The 16,888-nt window shown below is 35.4% G+C and overlaps 2 protein-coding genes across 2 annotated transcripts; both read left to right on the top strand.

The window, feature by feature from the left end:
- The first annotated feature begins 343 nt into the window (after window positions 1-343).
- Window positions 344-1,030, top strand: LOC129922559 (alpha-N-acetylgalactosamine-specific lectin-like). The gene has a single exon (XM_056009201.1). The coding sequence runs from the start codon at window positions 344-346 to the stop codon at window positions 1,028-1,030; it is 687 nt and encodes a 228-aa protein (XP_055865176.1).
- Window positions 1,031-6,754: 5,724 nt separating this feature from the next.
- On the top strand, window positions 6,755-7,435 carry LOC106077496 (C-type lectin domain family 4 member M-like). The gene has a single exon (XM_013238236.2). It carries the CDS (start codon window positions 6,755-6,757, stop codon window positions 7,433-7,435), a length of 681 nt encoding a protein of 226 aa, XP_013093690.2.
- Window positions 7,436-16,888: the final 9,453 nt, after the last annotated feature.

The raw sequence follows: 16,888 nt of genomic DNA, 5'->3' as shown, positions 1-16,888 counted from the left end.
TGTACAAATTATTTCTACAATTATAAATATAATACGCTTACATTGGTTTAATTGTACCAGCGGTGCTGCTAACTAGCAGTACCACAAGTCAACAACCTTCCAACATGGAAGTACAATATTTTCAAGTCTGATGGAGCATCCAAAACAATGTAAAACATATTTAAATAATTTTTTACAAACATTATATATGTAATAAATATTTTTTTCCTTTCTTATTTGTACAGGTTTTGAGCATATTGGTTCGTGTAAAATGTGATAATCAAAGAGTGATTTGGAAAGGAGAACAATGAACCTAATAATGTTTGTAAGCCTACTAGAAGTGTGGATATTAGTTTTTAGTACAATGAAGTCGTGTTATCAAGAGACTGGAGCTTGCTGTGTGGAGACGAACTCATTCCACCAAGTACAATTAAAGACATTAGGGATTCTTCCTTATGACAACGACTCTAACACAAGGACCAAGTTGGAATGTTCGTCACTTTGTCTTTCACAATTATTAACATGCCAACATTTTCTCTATGACAGTGTGAAGAAAATGTGTCTCTGGGGAACTGATCTCAGCTCTACTGGGATTAAACTTTCTTCAGGTCAAAGGTTGTACTCGCAAAGCACCAAGTACTGCGACGTGGCTCTAGGCTATAACTCGACCATCATGAGGACGTTCGGACTTTGTCTGAAAATTGTCACAGCGAATGTAAGCTTCAGTTTAGCGGAACTGTCTTGCAGCAACATACAAGGTCGACTGGCGATGGTCAAATCAAACGCCACAATGGAATCTCTTCTGACGATAATGCAGGACATGAACATTGAGAAAGCCTGGGTAGGAATAGACGATATACAATCAGAGGGAACGTACGTCTGGTCAGATGGTTCAGAGTTGACACCAGAAGAGAAGACTGTGTTTATAGCAGGGCAACCAGACGATCTGTACAACAACCAAGACTGCGCAGTTATCTTACAATTTTACAGAGGATTAGATGATGTTTTCTGTTCAAACAATGAAATGTATATCTGTGAATATATTACTTAAATCCTGTATTAATTTAAAACAGATTATCAATTCTTTTTAATGATTTCCAATATCTAGTTGAAGCTATTCTACTAATTCTAATCACCTGTTCTAAAAAAAAAAACAAAATTAAAAAAAAAAAAAATTAAAACAAAAAAAAGAAGAAAAAGAAATTAAGAACTTAAAAAAAAAAAGTAATGAAGACAAAATTACATGTAATTTCGTTTTGTGTAGCCTTCGTGGCATAACGACTATATCTTATGATTTAGAACAGTGATGCTCAACCTCACTCGGACGGCGGGCCATTTTAATATCCAACACTCGAGTCGCGGGCCACATGAAGAAAAATGGGTAAAAAGGAATTTTACAATAAACCAATTTTTATTAGAAACCCGTGAATTTAGTATTTACTTTAATTCATGAGAAGTTTATCCTAAACTACTTTTAAATATCCGGCTGCATAGTTGAGACGCCTATTCGAAGAACTGAATCTAGAATTCTAGATGTTCGTCTAAGAGACTATACGATCACGTAGCATCGGTTTCGCACGATTCATCACTGAAAAAGTTTGCCCCACTAATAAGCCCTTGTAATTATTGGGAGCAGATGAAGAAAACTGCTTAGAGCCGAGCTCGGTGGAGAGTTTGCGGCCCTATGCTCCCCTGGGAGTGCACAGGATTAAGTCAGTAAGTCAATTATTGTGATCATCCATAACACTTGTTTTCGGAGATTTCGAAAAGTTTATGCAAGAAACACGGAGTAGAAATCAATAGTCTGCATCACTTAAACTTGATCAAGCAAGGATTTCTAGTTTGTAAGTCTATCAGTTTCAGTTGTAGCTCTGCCTGGGCATTTGGCACATTGGCGGCAGAGGGATTTTAGAAACGACGAATATTGTTCAATCTGAACACGATCATCATCACATGGTCCATAGATTTTGTTTGTGAATAATTCAACGAGACCACAGAGGCTCGGTTTCATTTGAACTCTAAAAACTATTGCTGTCAACCATAGTTTTAGCACTATCAGTAGTCACTCCCACTAATTTCTTCAAGGGAAAAAAATTCACTGTGATGGTTGAACTTTTTTGTCAGTGTTTCGCCGCTAGCGATCACATGCATGCTCCAAATAGCTACTACTTTTCTGATTTCACACTGTTGTTTTAATCGCGAATAAATACACAAATTCTGAGCGGTATCAGATATGTCGGTAGACTCGTCAGCGGCAACAAAAAAATAGACATGCAACCGACTTATTTTCTTCTCATTTTAGGTAAATATTCTCTCCCATCTTCCACTCTAGGTGTAATCTATCAATCTAACTATCGAGTCTCAAACCAAGAATGACGCCTTATTTATTTATTTGTTTGATTTCCTAAAGCTGTTTAATGTTACGTTTTTTAAAGAAAGCTACTCTTTCTTCAAAAACAACAACTATATTGGCTTACTATCGGTACCAATCCATTTACTCTAACAGAGGGAAAGATATTTTTTTAAACTTTTTTTTTTGTACAATGGAATTTTTACACTTTGTGCCGACGTTTCGGCGGGCCGGATAGAACCACGTCGCGGGCCGGATGTGGCCCGCGGGCCGTACTTTGGGCATCACTGATTTAGAAGGTGGTTCTAAAAAAAAACGTTATTGAAGAAACACTTAAAGACAGTCACAATAAAACTAACATTATCTTATAGCTACGAGATTTGCTATAAATATTACGACACGCTCTCATTAACTTAAAATTATTTTTTTACAAAGCTTATATCAACTCACTCTGTCTGTCTGTCAGTCTTTCTGTCTGGCCAAAAGCTGACACATAATATCAAATTAAGCTGAAATTTCGCACACATCTTTCTTTTACCTGACAACACAAGAATCAGTTTAAAAAATTGTTAATTAACTCTTGAACATAGAGTTGAAGCTAGCTGCTGAAACAAATGTGATACATACATATATTAAACATAAATGAAAAGCAGCACCAGGGACCAAGTTAAGAAAGAAAATAGTGAATTAAAATGCAGGGCTGCGCCTACCGAGGCTCGAACTAGTGACTCTAGAAACGACACCACCGCCTAGCGATAACGCACTAAGTGAACTTAACCTCTAGATCATCGGAATGTCCAAAAAATCATTCTTCTGGTCCAGAGTTATTTCGCCCGTATGCAAATTACCACCCCAGTGGTCAAAGGTCACATGACCTAGCTAGCCCCTCCACTCACCTCGCAGCATCCGTTCACTAACAACTTCAATAGAGCCGACACAGACAGACGTTAGACGTGTATTAGACAAACAATGGCTCTATCTAATTGTGTATCTTTCATAATGACAAGTGGACAACATAAATACATTACATATAGAAGCTTCAGTGGGTATGAGCAATGAAGATTACCTGTACTTTACAATAATGTTTTGGTTATTTTTTCCTGTTATTTCCTATTTGAAGTTTGTTTTAAAATAAAAATAAACACTCATTTATTTTGGAGACAGAGAGAGAAAGAGAGAGAGAGAGAGAGAGAGAGAGAGAGAGTACATGTAAACAGAATTTAAAAAATGTTTTAAACATTTTGATTTTTATTTAAACGAAAGTAAAAAAAAAAGTGTGTCAACAAGATCGAACATTCTTGAATCTCTATGTAATAGATAGCGGTCACATTTTTTTCTCCGAAGCTTGAAACTTTTTTTTAAATAAAAAAAAATATATATATAGAAGGCACAGAACAAAAGCTCTTTGAACTGTCACGAGCAATCGAACTTTGGTTGTTTAGAACTGTGCTGTGTCTTATAATCCAATAATTGTTACATTTAAAGTATTATGTGAACGAACTGGTGGAATACAGAAGTGATATTCATTTTTTAGAAATCTATTAAATGTATCAAATGAAAGAATACTAGATTGATATTTCATCTATTGGGATCAAGTGTACACAATTCAAATAGAGAATTTCTGCTTTCCGAGTCCTTATTAGACTTGAATAATTTAGGGACAATGTTTACGACTTTCCATGTCCTATCTTCCCTATTTCAATGGATAGAAACATTTTCTGTCGTCAATTTCAGTTATTACCAAGTAACAAGTCAAACTTTGGGGATACTTGCAACGTACAATGATTCTTTATCACGTTCCAGTCCGCAGTGTTCGACATTATGTTTCTCGCGTTCAAAGTCTTATCAGCGTTTCTTATAGTACAGCGTAAGGAAACTTTGTCTTGGGGGAACTGACCTAGGGTCGGCTGGGATCAAGCCTTCATCCCGAGATAGAATGTACTCGCAGAGTACCCAGTACTGCGATGTGTCCCTGGGATACAACTCGACCATCATGAGAACTCACGGCCTCTGTCTGTTCATCTCAACATCCAAAACAACATTTTCTTCAGCTAACAGCTAACAGCTAACAGCTCTTGTACTAGCATGCAAGGCCAACTGGTGATGATAAAAACTAGCGCGAAAAATATTACGACGCTGAAAATAATGCAAGAGCTTAGCATAGCCAGGGCGTGGGTGAGTTTAAATGATAGACAGATGGTCGGATGGTTCTTTGGCTACACTAACAGACATGAGGATATTCAGAGATCAACAGCCTGATAACTCAGGAGATGCGGACTGTGTCATCATCTTACATAATTATGTCTGTTTGGACAATGTCTGGTGCTCAAATAACGAGTTTTATTTCTGTGAATATCTGATTTAAAACAGGTCGATCCTTTTTTTAGCAGACGATTTCATACGTTGGCTTTTTGTTGCACCAGCTGAACATAATAACATTTGTATTTGCTCATTTTTATTAGAAATTCTAAGATTTGGAAATTTGTAGCACAAAGTTTTTTGTGTGTGTATTACACAACAAAAATCTTTAAATATATTGTCTTTTAAATGGCCTATTTCACATTTTGTCATTTCTTTTCATACATCACTTCTAATCATCATACAAGTCTAGCTAATCAGCAATTGGGGCGTAGTAAGTGTTTGAAAATGTATACATCAGTTGAATTCATAATACAGAGCATATAGATCCTGCCCCACAACATTTTGTAACAAATATGTCACACTCTTGACTTTCTCTCTTATTCTTGTCTTTCTCTTTCTTTCATTCCCGTAATTAAATTTGTAAAATATCTAGATCAACAGCACTAAATCTGTGCGGTTAATACATTTTGTATCAATAGTTTTGTTTAGCGCTTTTTTTTTATCGCTTTTAGTTTTCTCAATACACTATGCTCCTATCACTTACCTGGACCATTTGACAACATTGGAAGTGGGGGGGGGGGGGGGCGGGGGAAGAAAGAGATGTCTGGCTGGAGTTTTACCGTGATTGGTTTTTAATAGAAGCTACACACTCACAAAATGTGGGGGAACGTCCTGAATTTGAACTCGAATCTAACGCCACTTTGGGCCGACGTGCTAGCCACTCTGCTAGTGATGTAATTACGACTAGAAAATATTATATAATTATTTATTGTTTGCTAATTTAAAGTGGCGACCTATAAAGGGGACTAATTCAGCTTATACCACCACTTAAGTCAAGTACAATTTCTTTTCAATGTTCGAGGTACCAATCGGAATAGTTAGTTAATTTATTGCTCATTTTTGTATTTATTTATTCTTGTGTTGTTAGGTAAAAGAAATAATTGTGCAAAAGTTCAGCTATATTCAAGACTGAGAAAGAACGTGTACACACGTTTTACAAGACAGACAGACGGACAGACAGACTTGATATAAGCCTTGTAAAAAGAACAACACAAAGTACCTCTTAATTGTCTACGTGACCAGTTCAATTCATACTAGCGAAAAGTCTGCTCACGACATTCTCGTGATTTGCGAGACACGATCAACTTCTCTGACAGCTTTGGGAATTCCCGGACATCTATCCACCTAATTTCTTCCTTCTGGCGTTTTTTTTTTTTTTTAACCCAAGTAGAGTAACAGTAAAGGTTATAGTAAATTTTGTAAAAATGTTTTACATGATTCAGGCTATCATTAAAGGTTAAAGATAATCTAAAACGGTGGGATAGCAACGGGTATGAACCCGGGACCATCGAGACAACAGAACGTCAGTCCATCGCATGCCGCAAGATCAGGCAGCGCCCAGGGCAGGAACTAAATTGAGTGGAGACTTGCTTCACAAAGCAAACGATTTCATTGTCTGCTTTGATTGCCTTCAGTACGAGCCACAAAGCATTGGACTGGATTCGAAAATTTAAACAATAACATTTGTTTACCAAACCAAATGGAACCAAGGTTCTTCAATACACTTGTTTCTTTCCATTAGCGTTATTTGTTTTCTACTTATGTGTTGTGTGTTTAAGATGAGACAATAAGTTACTAATGGTTTTTTTTTTAAATAAATTTTTACCATTTGAACTTTATGAATATGAAACAAGATTTGTCAACAACATTGAGCAACTAGAGATTTTCAAAGGGACGCCATTGACAGCGTTAGCATGAGTTAGAAATATAGTGTGAGTTTCCACCCTTTATTTTCTCTATATTTTAAGAGACATAACTCTAGATATATTTCCACAGCGCATGGATTGTGCCCTTGATGGAAGGTTGTTCATAGCTGTTAGTGCATTATAATTAGTTAGTATGTTAGCGGAAAGTTGTTTCACTAGTCGTACCGCATTGAAACTACGTTGAGAACTGTAGGAAATAATTGTAAATCTTGTTTAAAAATTGGTTGCTACTTTATGCATTTATTCTACTTGCTGATTCACACTACTATTTGAAACAATGTTTTGGACTTTTTTAGCAATGACTAATTTGCTTCACTCGATGAATGCTATCTCAGTAGCCAACGTCAGTTTTTACCAAGTGACATTAAATACTTTGGGGATACTTCCTACGTACAATAACTCTTTATCACGTTCCAGGCTGCAGTGCTCCGCTCTGTGTCTTACACACTTTAAGTCTTGTCAGAATGTCCTATATAATAACGTGAAGAAGCTTTGCCTAGGGGGAGCTGACCTGGGGTCAGCTGGCATTAAACCTTTGACCGGTCAACGCCTGTACTCGCAAAGCACTAAGTACTGCGACGTGTCGCTGGGCTATAACTCGACCATCATGAGGACTTACGGCCTGTGTTTGTCTATTTCTAAGCCAGCACTGACCTTCTCGGCAGCTAATTTGTCTTGCAGAAGCAGACAAGGCCGTCTGGTGATAACAAAAACCAACGCCACCTATGATTCGTTGCTGAGGATAATGCAGGATATGAGCATAGACTGGGTATGGGTGGGCTTGGACGATGGCCAGACAGAGGGAACGTATGTCTGGTCAGACGGCACTGTAGCAACAAAATCAGAGATGTTATTTTTAACTGGTCAGCCTGACAACCTCAACGACTCAGATTGCATTGCCCTCTCAAGAAAATACCTCGGTTTGGATGATGTCAACTGCTCGGGTTCAAAGATCTACATCTGTGAATATGTGACTTAGTGTAACTTAATTTTAAACGTATGCAATAACTTGATTTTAAGCGTATGCAATAACTTGATTTTAAGCGTATGCAATAACTTGATTTTAAACGTACGCGATAACTTGATTTTAAGCGTATGCAACCAAAAAAACCCCACAAGATTTCAAAGTATCTGAATATGACAGCTAACAAAACGATAAAATATGTTTATTACAAACATGATTAATTATAAAGAAAGCTTGCAGTATTTTAGCCATGGCGGTAAGGTTTACATCAACAGCATTGACTAGGATTCTTGTGGTTATAGAAGTCCCTTTTAATCGCAAATAATTTAATAATAATATCATGTAAGCTAACATTCATACACAAGCAAATCCACTAGATGTTTTTTCTTTTCATTCTTGACAACACGCCCACGTGACTATTCTCCAGTCCACTAATTGGACAGGCACACCCTCTTGCCCGTATGTCACAATTGGCCACACATGCCATATAGTAACTGTGTCACTACAACTATTTCCATTACAGAAGTAAAATGAATTGGTATTATTCTAGATATTTGTATATTTATGGTACTTATGTATTGGTTGTTACCTTTTGTTGACTTGTAGCCCCAAACTGCTTTTAGACAACTAAACCGCTGTAGGCGTATTTTATATATTAACTACTTTTACTTTTTGAAACTTTAATAACTTCTTAGTGGAAGATAGTAAGTACAACTTTATAATATAAAAGTAGTAGACTTTAGTAATAATATTTTGTAACAAAATCTAACTCACTACAATAACACAACCTTTCAGTCTCGCGTTCTGGAGTCCTCTCCTAAGACCAAGTGACGACAATGCCACCTATGTTGTCATATCAATCATAAACGTCTATCTTATTAGTTCACTTTTTAATAAACACACCCGGAAATACCCGTTGATATATGTGCGTTTAAGATATAGATTGTCTAGACCTCTAGGCCTAATTAAATTGTTATTTTTTTCTACTTCAAAAGTTTAAACCGTCAAACCAGAGTTTTTCCTTGTTGGAAATTAGGTTATTGTTTTCCTCGTTAACCGTGGTGGGCCATAAAAACCGATTACCTTTACATCATCTTCTCTATAGACTACAATGTTTGAAAGGGGAACTTTTTTTCCTCAAAAGAAAAAACAAACTGTAAAATTTCTTGGAAAATGTTTAAAGCCTTTTTCGAGAACCAGGTTTCTGATCTCTCTTCCCGTTAAAAAGTTACAAGCTGAAAGAGAAATTGTAAAACAAAAACTGTGAACAAGAATTTGCGATAAAATTTTCTGTATGTAATGATTTGTAAATTTATTTGCATCAGCTCGGTTTTAAATAATTTCGTATTTTATCAACAGTTATTACTATTTACATAAAGCATTATTTCTGTCTTCTATGTTAAAGAGCTATAACATTTTGATTTCTTTAACAGTAGATAGATTAGTCAGATAATTTTAATGAAAGAAACACGAAGGAGTAGAAATGAAGAGCCTGGTGATTGAGTACATACGAGGGCAATTATTAAACCAGATGAAATTACGTTGTAAGAAATAGCAATCAATATTGTATTGGTTTCCCTTTCAATCATCAACTAAGTAAAATTGTTTTTGCAAAATTCATATAGAATTTCATAATTATTGAATGTATAAAATATATTGAATTTTCACCAATAAATTTGAGACCAAGCAATATTTGAATTTTTTATTTTGAAGAGTTTGTTTTTAAAAGAGATATAATGGGTTTAAAACTGTTGATACAGATGTTCTATATCGTGTTAATTGTGTTAATCCTCTTGGTGGTCCTGTATGAGCATATTACTAATTTCTTATGAACTCGTATATGGCTATAAAGTTCAATTCATCGCTTTAAAAAGCCGGCTACATTCAATGCATACGCTTGTGGAGTTTACTGCAGATAAGCCGTCTTCCTCTCTCAGCCTTTTGTTAGCGCTGCGTTCTTTCATGCTGGTCGCTCTCCCTGCCTCGTATCTTGAGACTCCAACACTGAGAGCTTCACGTCATGAGAAACAATGAAGAGCTAGTGTTTTCCAGCCGTGAATGTCAATATCACACTCCTTGAGAAAGTGCTCTTAAGGGGATCTTTGTAAAGATTGTGTTGACCTCTCTTAGAACGCTTTCTTGCACACAGCTCCCCATAAAGAAGTCGTTTTGGAAAGGAGATTTTCTAGCATACGGACTACATGTCCCACATTTTTGTTTCTGTTGTGTGGATACTGTTTATATTTGATAACTGCAGGATTTAAACGTTTGATATGTGGCTAAATCAGTACACTTAATGAATTGTTTCTTAGACAGCTTAGGTGGAAGGAGTTTAGCTTTCTTATGTGGCGGAAGTATAAGGTCCAGAACTGTGATACATATAAGAGTGAATTCTCATGTGGCGGAAGTATAAGGTCCACAACTGTGATACATATAAGAGTGAATTCTTATGTGGCGGAAGTATAAGGTCCAGAACTGTGATACATATAAGAGTGAATTCTTATGTGGCGGAAGTATAAGGTCCAGAACTGTGATACATATAAGAGTGAAGGGTGGACTACAGCACTGTAGATTTTCAGTTTTGTGGATATGCTGATTCATCTCCATGACCGCACTTGTTCCTCAAGTCTGGAATGTGCAATTCGAATGTCTACCTTGCTAACTAGGTCGGTATTTGCTGATAAGGCGCTTTCCGAATTTACAAACTTTTAACCATTTTCTAGTATGATTGTTTTGAAGGAAGTTGGTGCAACACTTCTTTTTTTTTTGGATAAAGAAAGATAAGCTCTTTTGAAGGTCCTCTTCTTGGAGACATTAAGGACATTGTCGTCTCCGAATAGTAGGTCTCTAATGCTATCATTTTTTACTTTGTTATTCGCCTTAAGTTTTTTTTTTTGGGCGCCCCTGTGTTCACACAGCTCTAACAGGTACTTGACATTGGTTAGGGAAAGTAAAGGCCGTTGGTCGTTAAGCTGGCCACATGACACCATGGCAAAAGAAACAGATGATCTTAACATCATCTGCTCCAGAGAATGCAAGGTCTGAAAAGTGAAACTTTTAATTAATTTACTAATTGGTTTATCTTTTAAATTCAGTTATGTTTTGTTAGATACGATAAATAGAGGTTTAATGTGCGCAACACAAATCTAAATGCTTAGTAATGCATGTGTATCAAGGAATTCATTTTATTTTAAATAAAAACATGTATTTTATCTGCAAATATTGCTGTGAGAAATTTCTCTTTTCTAAGCTCTATCTGTAAAATAAGAATTGTTACAGAGAAAAAGCGTGCATTGCCATTTTGAATAACCAATTATTATTCTCTCGTTGGTTGAATATTTGCAATGCAGTGTCTTGGCGGTATGTTAATCACGTAATTCCCTTCAGCTTAAAAATTTAATTTAGAAGTAATGGTGGAAAGTCCAGAAAAGTTTGGATAGTTTTAAAAAAGGCCGGTTAAGGGAGATAGTAAAAAGTAGTTAAAGGGATGCATTTCATTTGGGGGACAGAAACGACGGTAGCAATGAGTTAAAATTGAATTGTATTGTACATTTCTGGAGTGTGTTTGTTATTTAAGTGATTTCTAGTTGCAGAATAAAAGCTTTGTATCTATTGTAAAAAGATCTCAGTTTTCAAATTATAGTTAACATTTATATCTCCGGCATCACGCTATTGTTAACTCTTTCTCTCCTAACCGACGATACAAACGTTGATCCCATCAGAATGTGGTAAATAATTACGGAGAGAAAGAGTTAAGTGTTCAGTAACTGTTAAAAAGGAGAGAACAATGTGAGATCGAACATCAGAAAGGCAATTGTCTGATCAACACAATCTCACCGTAATGATCATTAGATCAAATAAACATGTTGTGACATCTAACCTATGTTTTCAAGTACACTCTCTCGTTCTTCTCAATCACTTCTCTCAATGTTAGTAGTTACACGCTAGATCAGGTGTGGGCAAATTAAGGCCCGCGGGCCACATGCGGCCCGCTGAAGTGTTTTATGCGGCCCGCGAATACCTACAGAAATCATGTGTACCCACAGTATATACATATAAAATCATAATCTATTAAAAGAATTCTAAATTTCACTACAAATTATCGAAACTCTCTCATTATATAAAGTCAAAGACATAATCTCAGGCCAGTATTTCTTCAATGCTTTGAAGAACTGTTTTGAATGTTGGGTATGATTGGAACAAGATGGCAAGTGTAACAACTGATGGACCTCGATCTTTGACTCAGAAAAACTTTTTTTTTTAAAGAATATCCCAACCATAAACTCAAAGGTTTGCATAAAGCTGCTTGAATTCACATCATATTATGCGGAAGAGAATATATGAATAAAAACATCAGACTTACGGTCATAACCACAGGCAGTTTAGAAAAGTACTTGTAGATATATAAACTAAATACTCCGATGCATCCGCTGGCTTAGCATGGGCAAGTTAATGAGAAGAATATAAATTCTCAAAGTAGAAATGTCCATATCTTAGAAGGATATTGACTCTGACTTTGAAACTAATATTTCTAATGAAGAGTGGAAGACATTTTATGTTTTTCATGGTAGCTATTGCAATGGGCTGCTTGCTTATGTAATGCATTTTAAATTTTTCAAACAAGGCTTTCCAATTTCTCCAGGCCAGCAGAGGAAAATAGGTTTTGTCATTTTCCTTTGTTGAAAGGTGAAAATATTTCTAGTGAAATGGTTAATATTACCAGACTTATTTGGATTCCTTAATTATGAAATGTATAAAGGCAAATTTTAAGACGTCAAGAACCAGTTTTCAATACCATCAGCTCACCATTTAGTGCAGAAGCTGATTCAGCTCCAGAGAACATAACACCATGCAAATTATAACCTGTAAGAGAAGCTCAAGTCAGTACTTCCACGGTAGCTTAATGGGTGCCAGAAGCTGTATTTCCACTCTTTAAAAAAACTTTGCAACTAAGTTTTAACATTATTTTGGTACACATACATATGTGAACAAGTATTTTTCTTGTGGAAAATAAACAAGTGTAATCACAGGTCAATGGTGAATGACTATAATTTGACAGCAGTCACAAGTATAACAACTAGAAAGCTAGCTCCACAATTCAGGAACATCACGCACGAGCGTAAATAGTTAAACTCCTCACATTAAGTACAACTGTACATTTGTGGTGAAATGTAATATGAAAAGACAATAGCAAATTAAAAAAAAATTGTTAAATTGGTTTCAGAAATTGCTAACTCTAGTAATTCCTCAATTTGGAATGTAAAAAAAAAAAGGAAAAGTGAATGTATGATACTGTATAAATATGAATTAAAAGACAGTATACAGTTAACTAGCGTATATTTCTAAGTTGTAAGTATACACACACACACATATATATATATATATATATGCGGCCCCCCACTCCCAAAATTTTGTTAATGCGGCCCTCTATACAAAAAGGTTGCCCACCCCTGGGCTAGATCATTTCCAGTTGTACAGCTTAGTTTTAAGTCTTGATCCGAGAAAGGGTGTGGGAGAAATATCGTGTACAGTTATTTAAGGGGACAAAACCCGACATATTTACCCATATATGTGAATACTGAAGTCATAAATTTCCCTTGTTGGTAGTAAATAATAATTAAAAACCAGTAATTAATTGACTTATTGGTTTGTTTTTTTTAAATTGGATTCGTGCATTGTCTACGCCAGTGAATAATTGTGCAAAGTTTCAGCTTCATCCGAGAATAGGTGTGGGAGAAATAACGTGTTCAAACGTTTTACCAGACAGACACACAGACAGACAGAGTGAGTTATTGTAAGCTTTATAAGAATATACTTTTATTTTAGTATTATAGTAGCATTAAGTATTATACAAAAACAAAACGTAATTGCACAAATGTTCAGTTCATTTCTCGTCTAGCGATAATTCTCACTTAATTTTCACTAAAGCTCACAGTATATAATTATTGTTGTTAGCTCAACTTAAACTAAGCAGAATAAATATAGTGATATATTATGGAACTAAGGATTGGCATTTTGAAATTATCGGGACCCAACTACAGTTTAAAATGGGAAATCAATATTTCCCGGGTTTTTTTTTAGATAAAAAAGAAAAATTGTAATTCTTAGCTTAAAAACTTGATTAAATAAATATAATTATTTCTTCTGCTGTTTATGTTGGCTAAATAAGAAAAATAGTTTTCGTTTAACAATACTTTAGTGGTCATTGTAAGTAGATGCATTGACGCAGTCGTCATTTTTGTGTGTGGGTCTCTGTTTATTTTTAATGTTGTCAGCAAATGTTGGCCCAAAGATATCTCATGCCCCCGAGACAGGTAGTGTTCGAGTTCCACGAAGAACCAGTATGAATCAATGAAGGCAAAAGAAAATATTTCTTTTATTATGAGTAAAAAAAAACAATAATTTTATAACAGATATTAAAAAATATATTTAAAAATCTGCATTATAAAAAGCACGTTCTTCCAAGGCGATGCGTTTTTTTTTAAACTTACATTGAACTATAATAGAGTGGAATTGATTATATTTTTTTGTACCACAACAAAAACGAGAACATAGCATAGCCAAACCAAAAAAAAACAAAAACGTTCCGAGAATGTATGTGGGTAAACTATATCTTCCCATTTATTTGTTTAATTTTAATATTTAGAGTTTCTACACAAATGTATTTCACTATTAGTCGAGAGAATGTTAATAATTTTTTTTTTTCCTTGTATGGTTTCATTTTGAACTTTGTGAAACAAATATAAACGACAAATAATGTCGTACAAACGTATATCTACAGACAGACACAAGCAATAGCATTGTCAAGGATTGTGTTCTGTATTTTAAGTCTTCACATTTAGTGTGTTTCTGTACTATTTTAACTTTCACTGGCGGTTCAAAAGTATTCTCTTGTTAACGTTATTAATGACTGTGTACTTCTGCCTTTTAACTATACGTACTATAACAAAATTATAATATCCTATGTGATAATAAATATAGAATTTGAGCTAAAAGTACTGCTTCATTAGGTAGCTTTTCTATTAAATAAATGGCACTTAGACGTGTGCTTTTTCAAACAATGTTTTTGACATTCCTAGCCATAACGTTCTTGTTTCAATGGGCAGAAGCTTTCTATGTAGCCAATGTCAGTTCTTACAAAGAGACATTAAATACTTTGGGGATACTTCCTACATACAATAACTCTTTATCACGTTCCAGGCTGCAGTGTTCCGCTCTGTGCCTTACACATGCACAGACGTGTCAGCATTTCTTATACCACAGCGAGAACAAAATTTGTCTTGGGGGAGCTGACCTAGGGTCAGCTGGCATTAAAGCTTCATCCAGAGATAGCCTCTACTCGCAGAGTACCCAGTACTGCGACGTTTCTCTGGGATACAACTCGACCATCATGAGAACTTACGGCCTCTGTCTGTTCATCTCAAAGTCAATATCAACCTTCTCCGCGGCGAATACCTTCTGTAGTAGCATCCAAGGCCGACTGGTAATGATAAAAACAATTACCAAAAAGGACTTGATACTGAATATAAGACAAGACAATAACATTAGTAGCGTCTGGATAGGCTTGGACGATGTACAAAACGAGGGAATATACGTCTGGTCCAATGGTGACGTTGCTAAACCAACAGAGATGACATTGTTCCTACCTAGACAGCCAGACAATTTGAACAACTCTGACTGCATTATACTCTTGAGAATTTACCAAGGTTTAGATGAAACTGCATGCTCAAGAAACGAGACCTATTTCTGTGAATATGTGATTTAATTCAATGGAGTGTGTTTTTCCCTGGAGATATTTATATATATATATAAATATATATATAGGCAAATGTATAAAAAGTAAGTTATTTCTTCCATCCGGTGTATATATTATAGATAGTATTATATTTAAAAATATTCTGCGGACTTTTATGGTCATGAAAAATCAGATTTCTCAAATTTTTAAAATTATTTGATGTCATTAAGAAAGAGTCTATTTTAACAACGTATATTTGTGATTTCCCATGAAGGATAATTAATAATTATAGGTCTCTAATTAGCTAGCATTCTGGTGTAACCGGTGTTCAGAATGAAGGATGTTTTGATAATCGATGTATTTTAAAATATAGGCATTTTTTAGTCCACCTTTTAGCACTAAAATAACATTTTGTAGCTCTTTTGCTTATTCCACAAACTAATTGTTTTAAATGAGTTGGCAACAGTTATGTTTCATTTTGTCTGGCAAGATAGTGTTTAGCTTCTGAGATTATGTCAAACGCTTCCCCAAATATTCCTCATATTTAGTGGTTTTTTTTTTCTTTTGGTGTTCTCTTCAATTAAAACCTATTGTTTGATTCATATCGCTTTCTTTTCTTTTTCTACGTTATTGTATTTTATTGCTTAAAGAACCCTTTACCTGATCTTAAAAATTAAAATAAAAAATAAAAACAGGAGATCTGATAAGTCATTTTGTTTCACATCTCCGAATCGATAATATATAAAGAAAATAACTCCAAATCAGTGTTTCTCAAAAACGTACAAATGCCTTCTACCAAATGTCTGTCAATATTTTGTATTTTAAATGTCTTTGTTAGAAGATATAGAGACTTTTAAAATATGTTCTTCTGTTAAACTTTGGTAATAATGTCATTTACATGGTTAGAAATCAAACATGGATTGAGAAACACAAAGAATATTAACACTTTTTTGTTTGCCACTTTAAAAAAAAAAAAGATTGGATACTCTTGAAGCCGTGGACAAAGAAATCGCTTAAGGGACGCACTCAAAGAATGTCTGAAAACATTTCGCATCGGCCCTGCCACTTGGGAGACGGAAGCATATAGTAGAGAATGATGACATCATTTGTGAAAAACTGGTGCAGAAATTGTAGAGGACAGAAGACCAGCGCTGGCGGAAGAAAAGCGTCAGAGAGAGAGAGAAAAAAAGCAAAGCCTATGACACTAGTTCAAGCTGAAATAACCTGCTCAGTGTTCAGCCGAATAGTCCGGGGTCACCAGTTAGACGAGGAGGCCTAAAACCCCAGTGCAAAATACTCGGCTCCCTGGATGACAAAAAGTGGTCATTATTGTACTACGATAGGCGAATTACATATTTAGGTTGCTATAATGAAGCTTCGACACGAATCTATCATCACCTGACTTTGAAATCCTTAAAAATTTTCTCGTTACCTGTCACTAGGTAATACTGCTTCAGAATCTGTCACGTCATCTAAAAATTTCTAAGTGGACACTGTAGAGGTGGACCACATTGAATTTTCCACTAACTCCAGGAAGAAATTCTAGGGCACAATAAGCGTCTTCCGAATGAATGAAGGGTCAGTATGTAATAAAGATTATGTACACACACACACACACACATATACATACATATAAATATATTGTTTGCCGGGGGGAGGGGGAAATAAAAAAATCCCCCCCCACGAAAAAAAACTTGGCTACGCCCATGCTGGAGATAATTGATGGCATGTAG

This window comes from Biomphalaria glabrata, chromosome 13 (assembly GCF_947242115.1).
Source record: "Biomphalaria glabrata chromosome 13, xgBioGlab47.1, whole genome shotgun sequence".
In the NCBI taxonomy this organism is placed as follows: domain Eukaryota; kingdom Metazoa; phylum Mollusca; class Gastropoda; family Planorbidae; genus Biomphalaria; species Biomphalaria glabrata.
The sequence above is the reverse complement of the archived record's forward strand: the minus strand, read 5'-3'. Positions and strand labels throughout refer to the sequence as shown.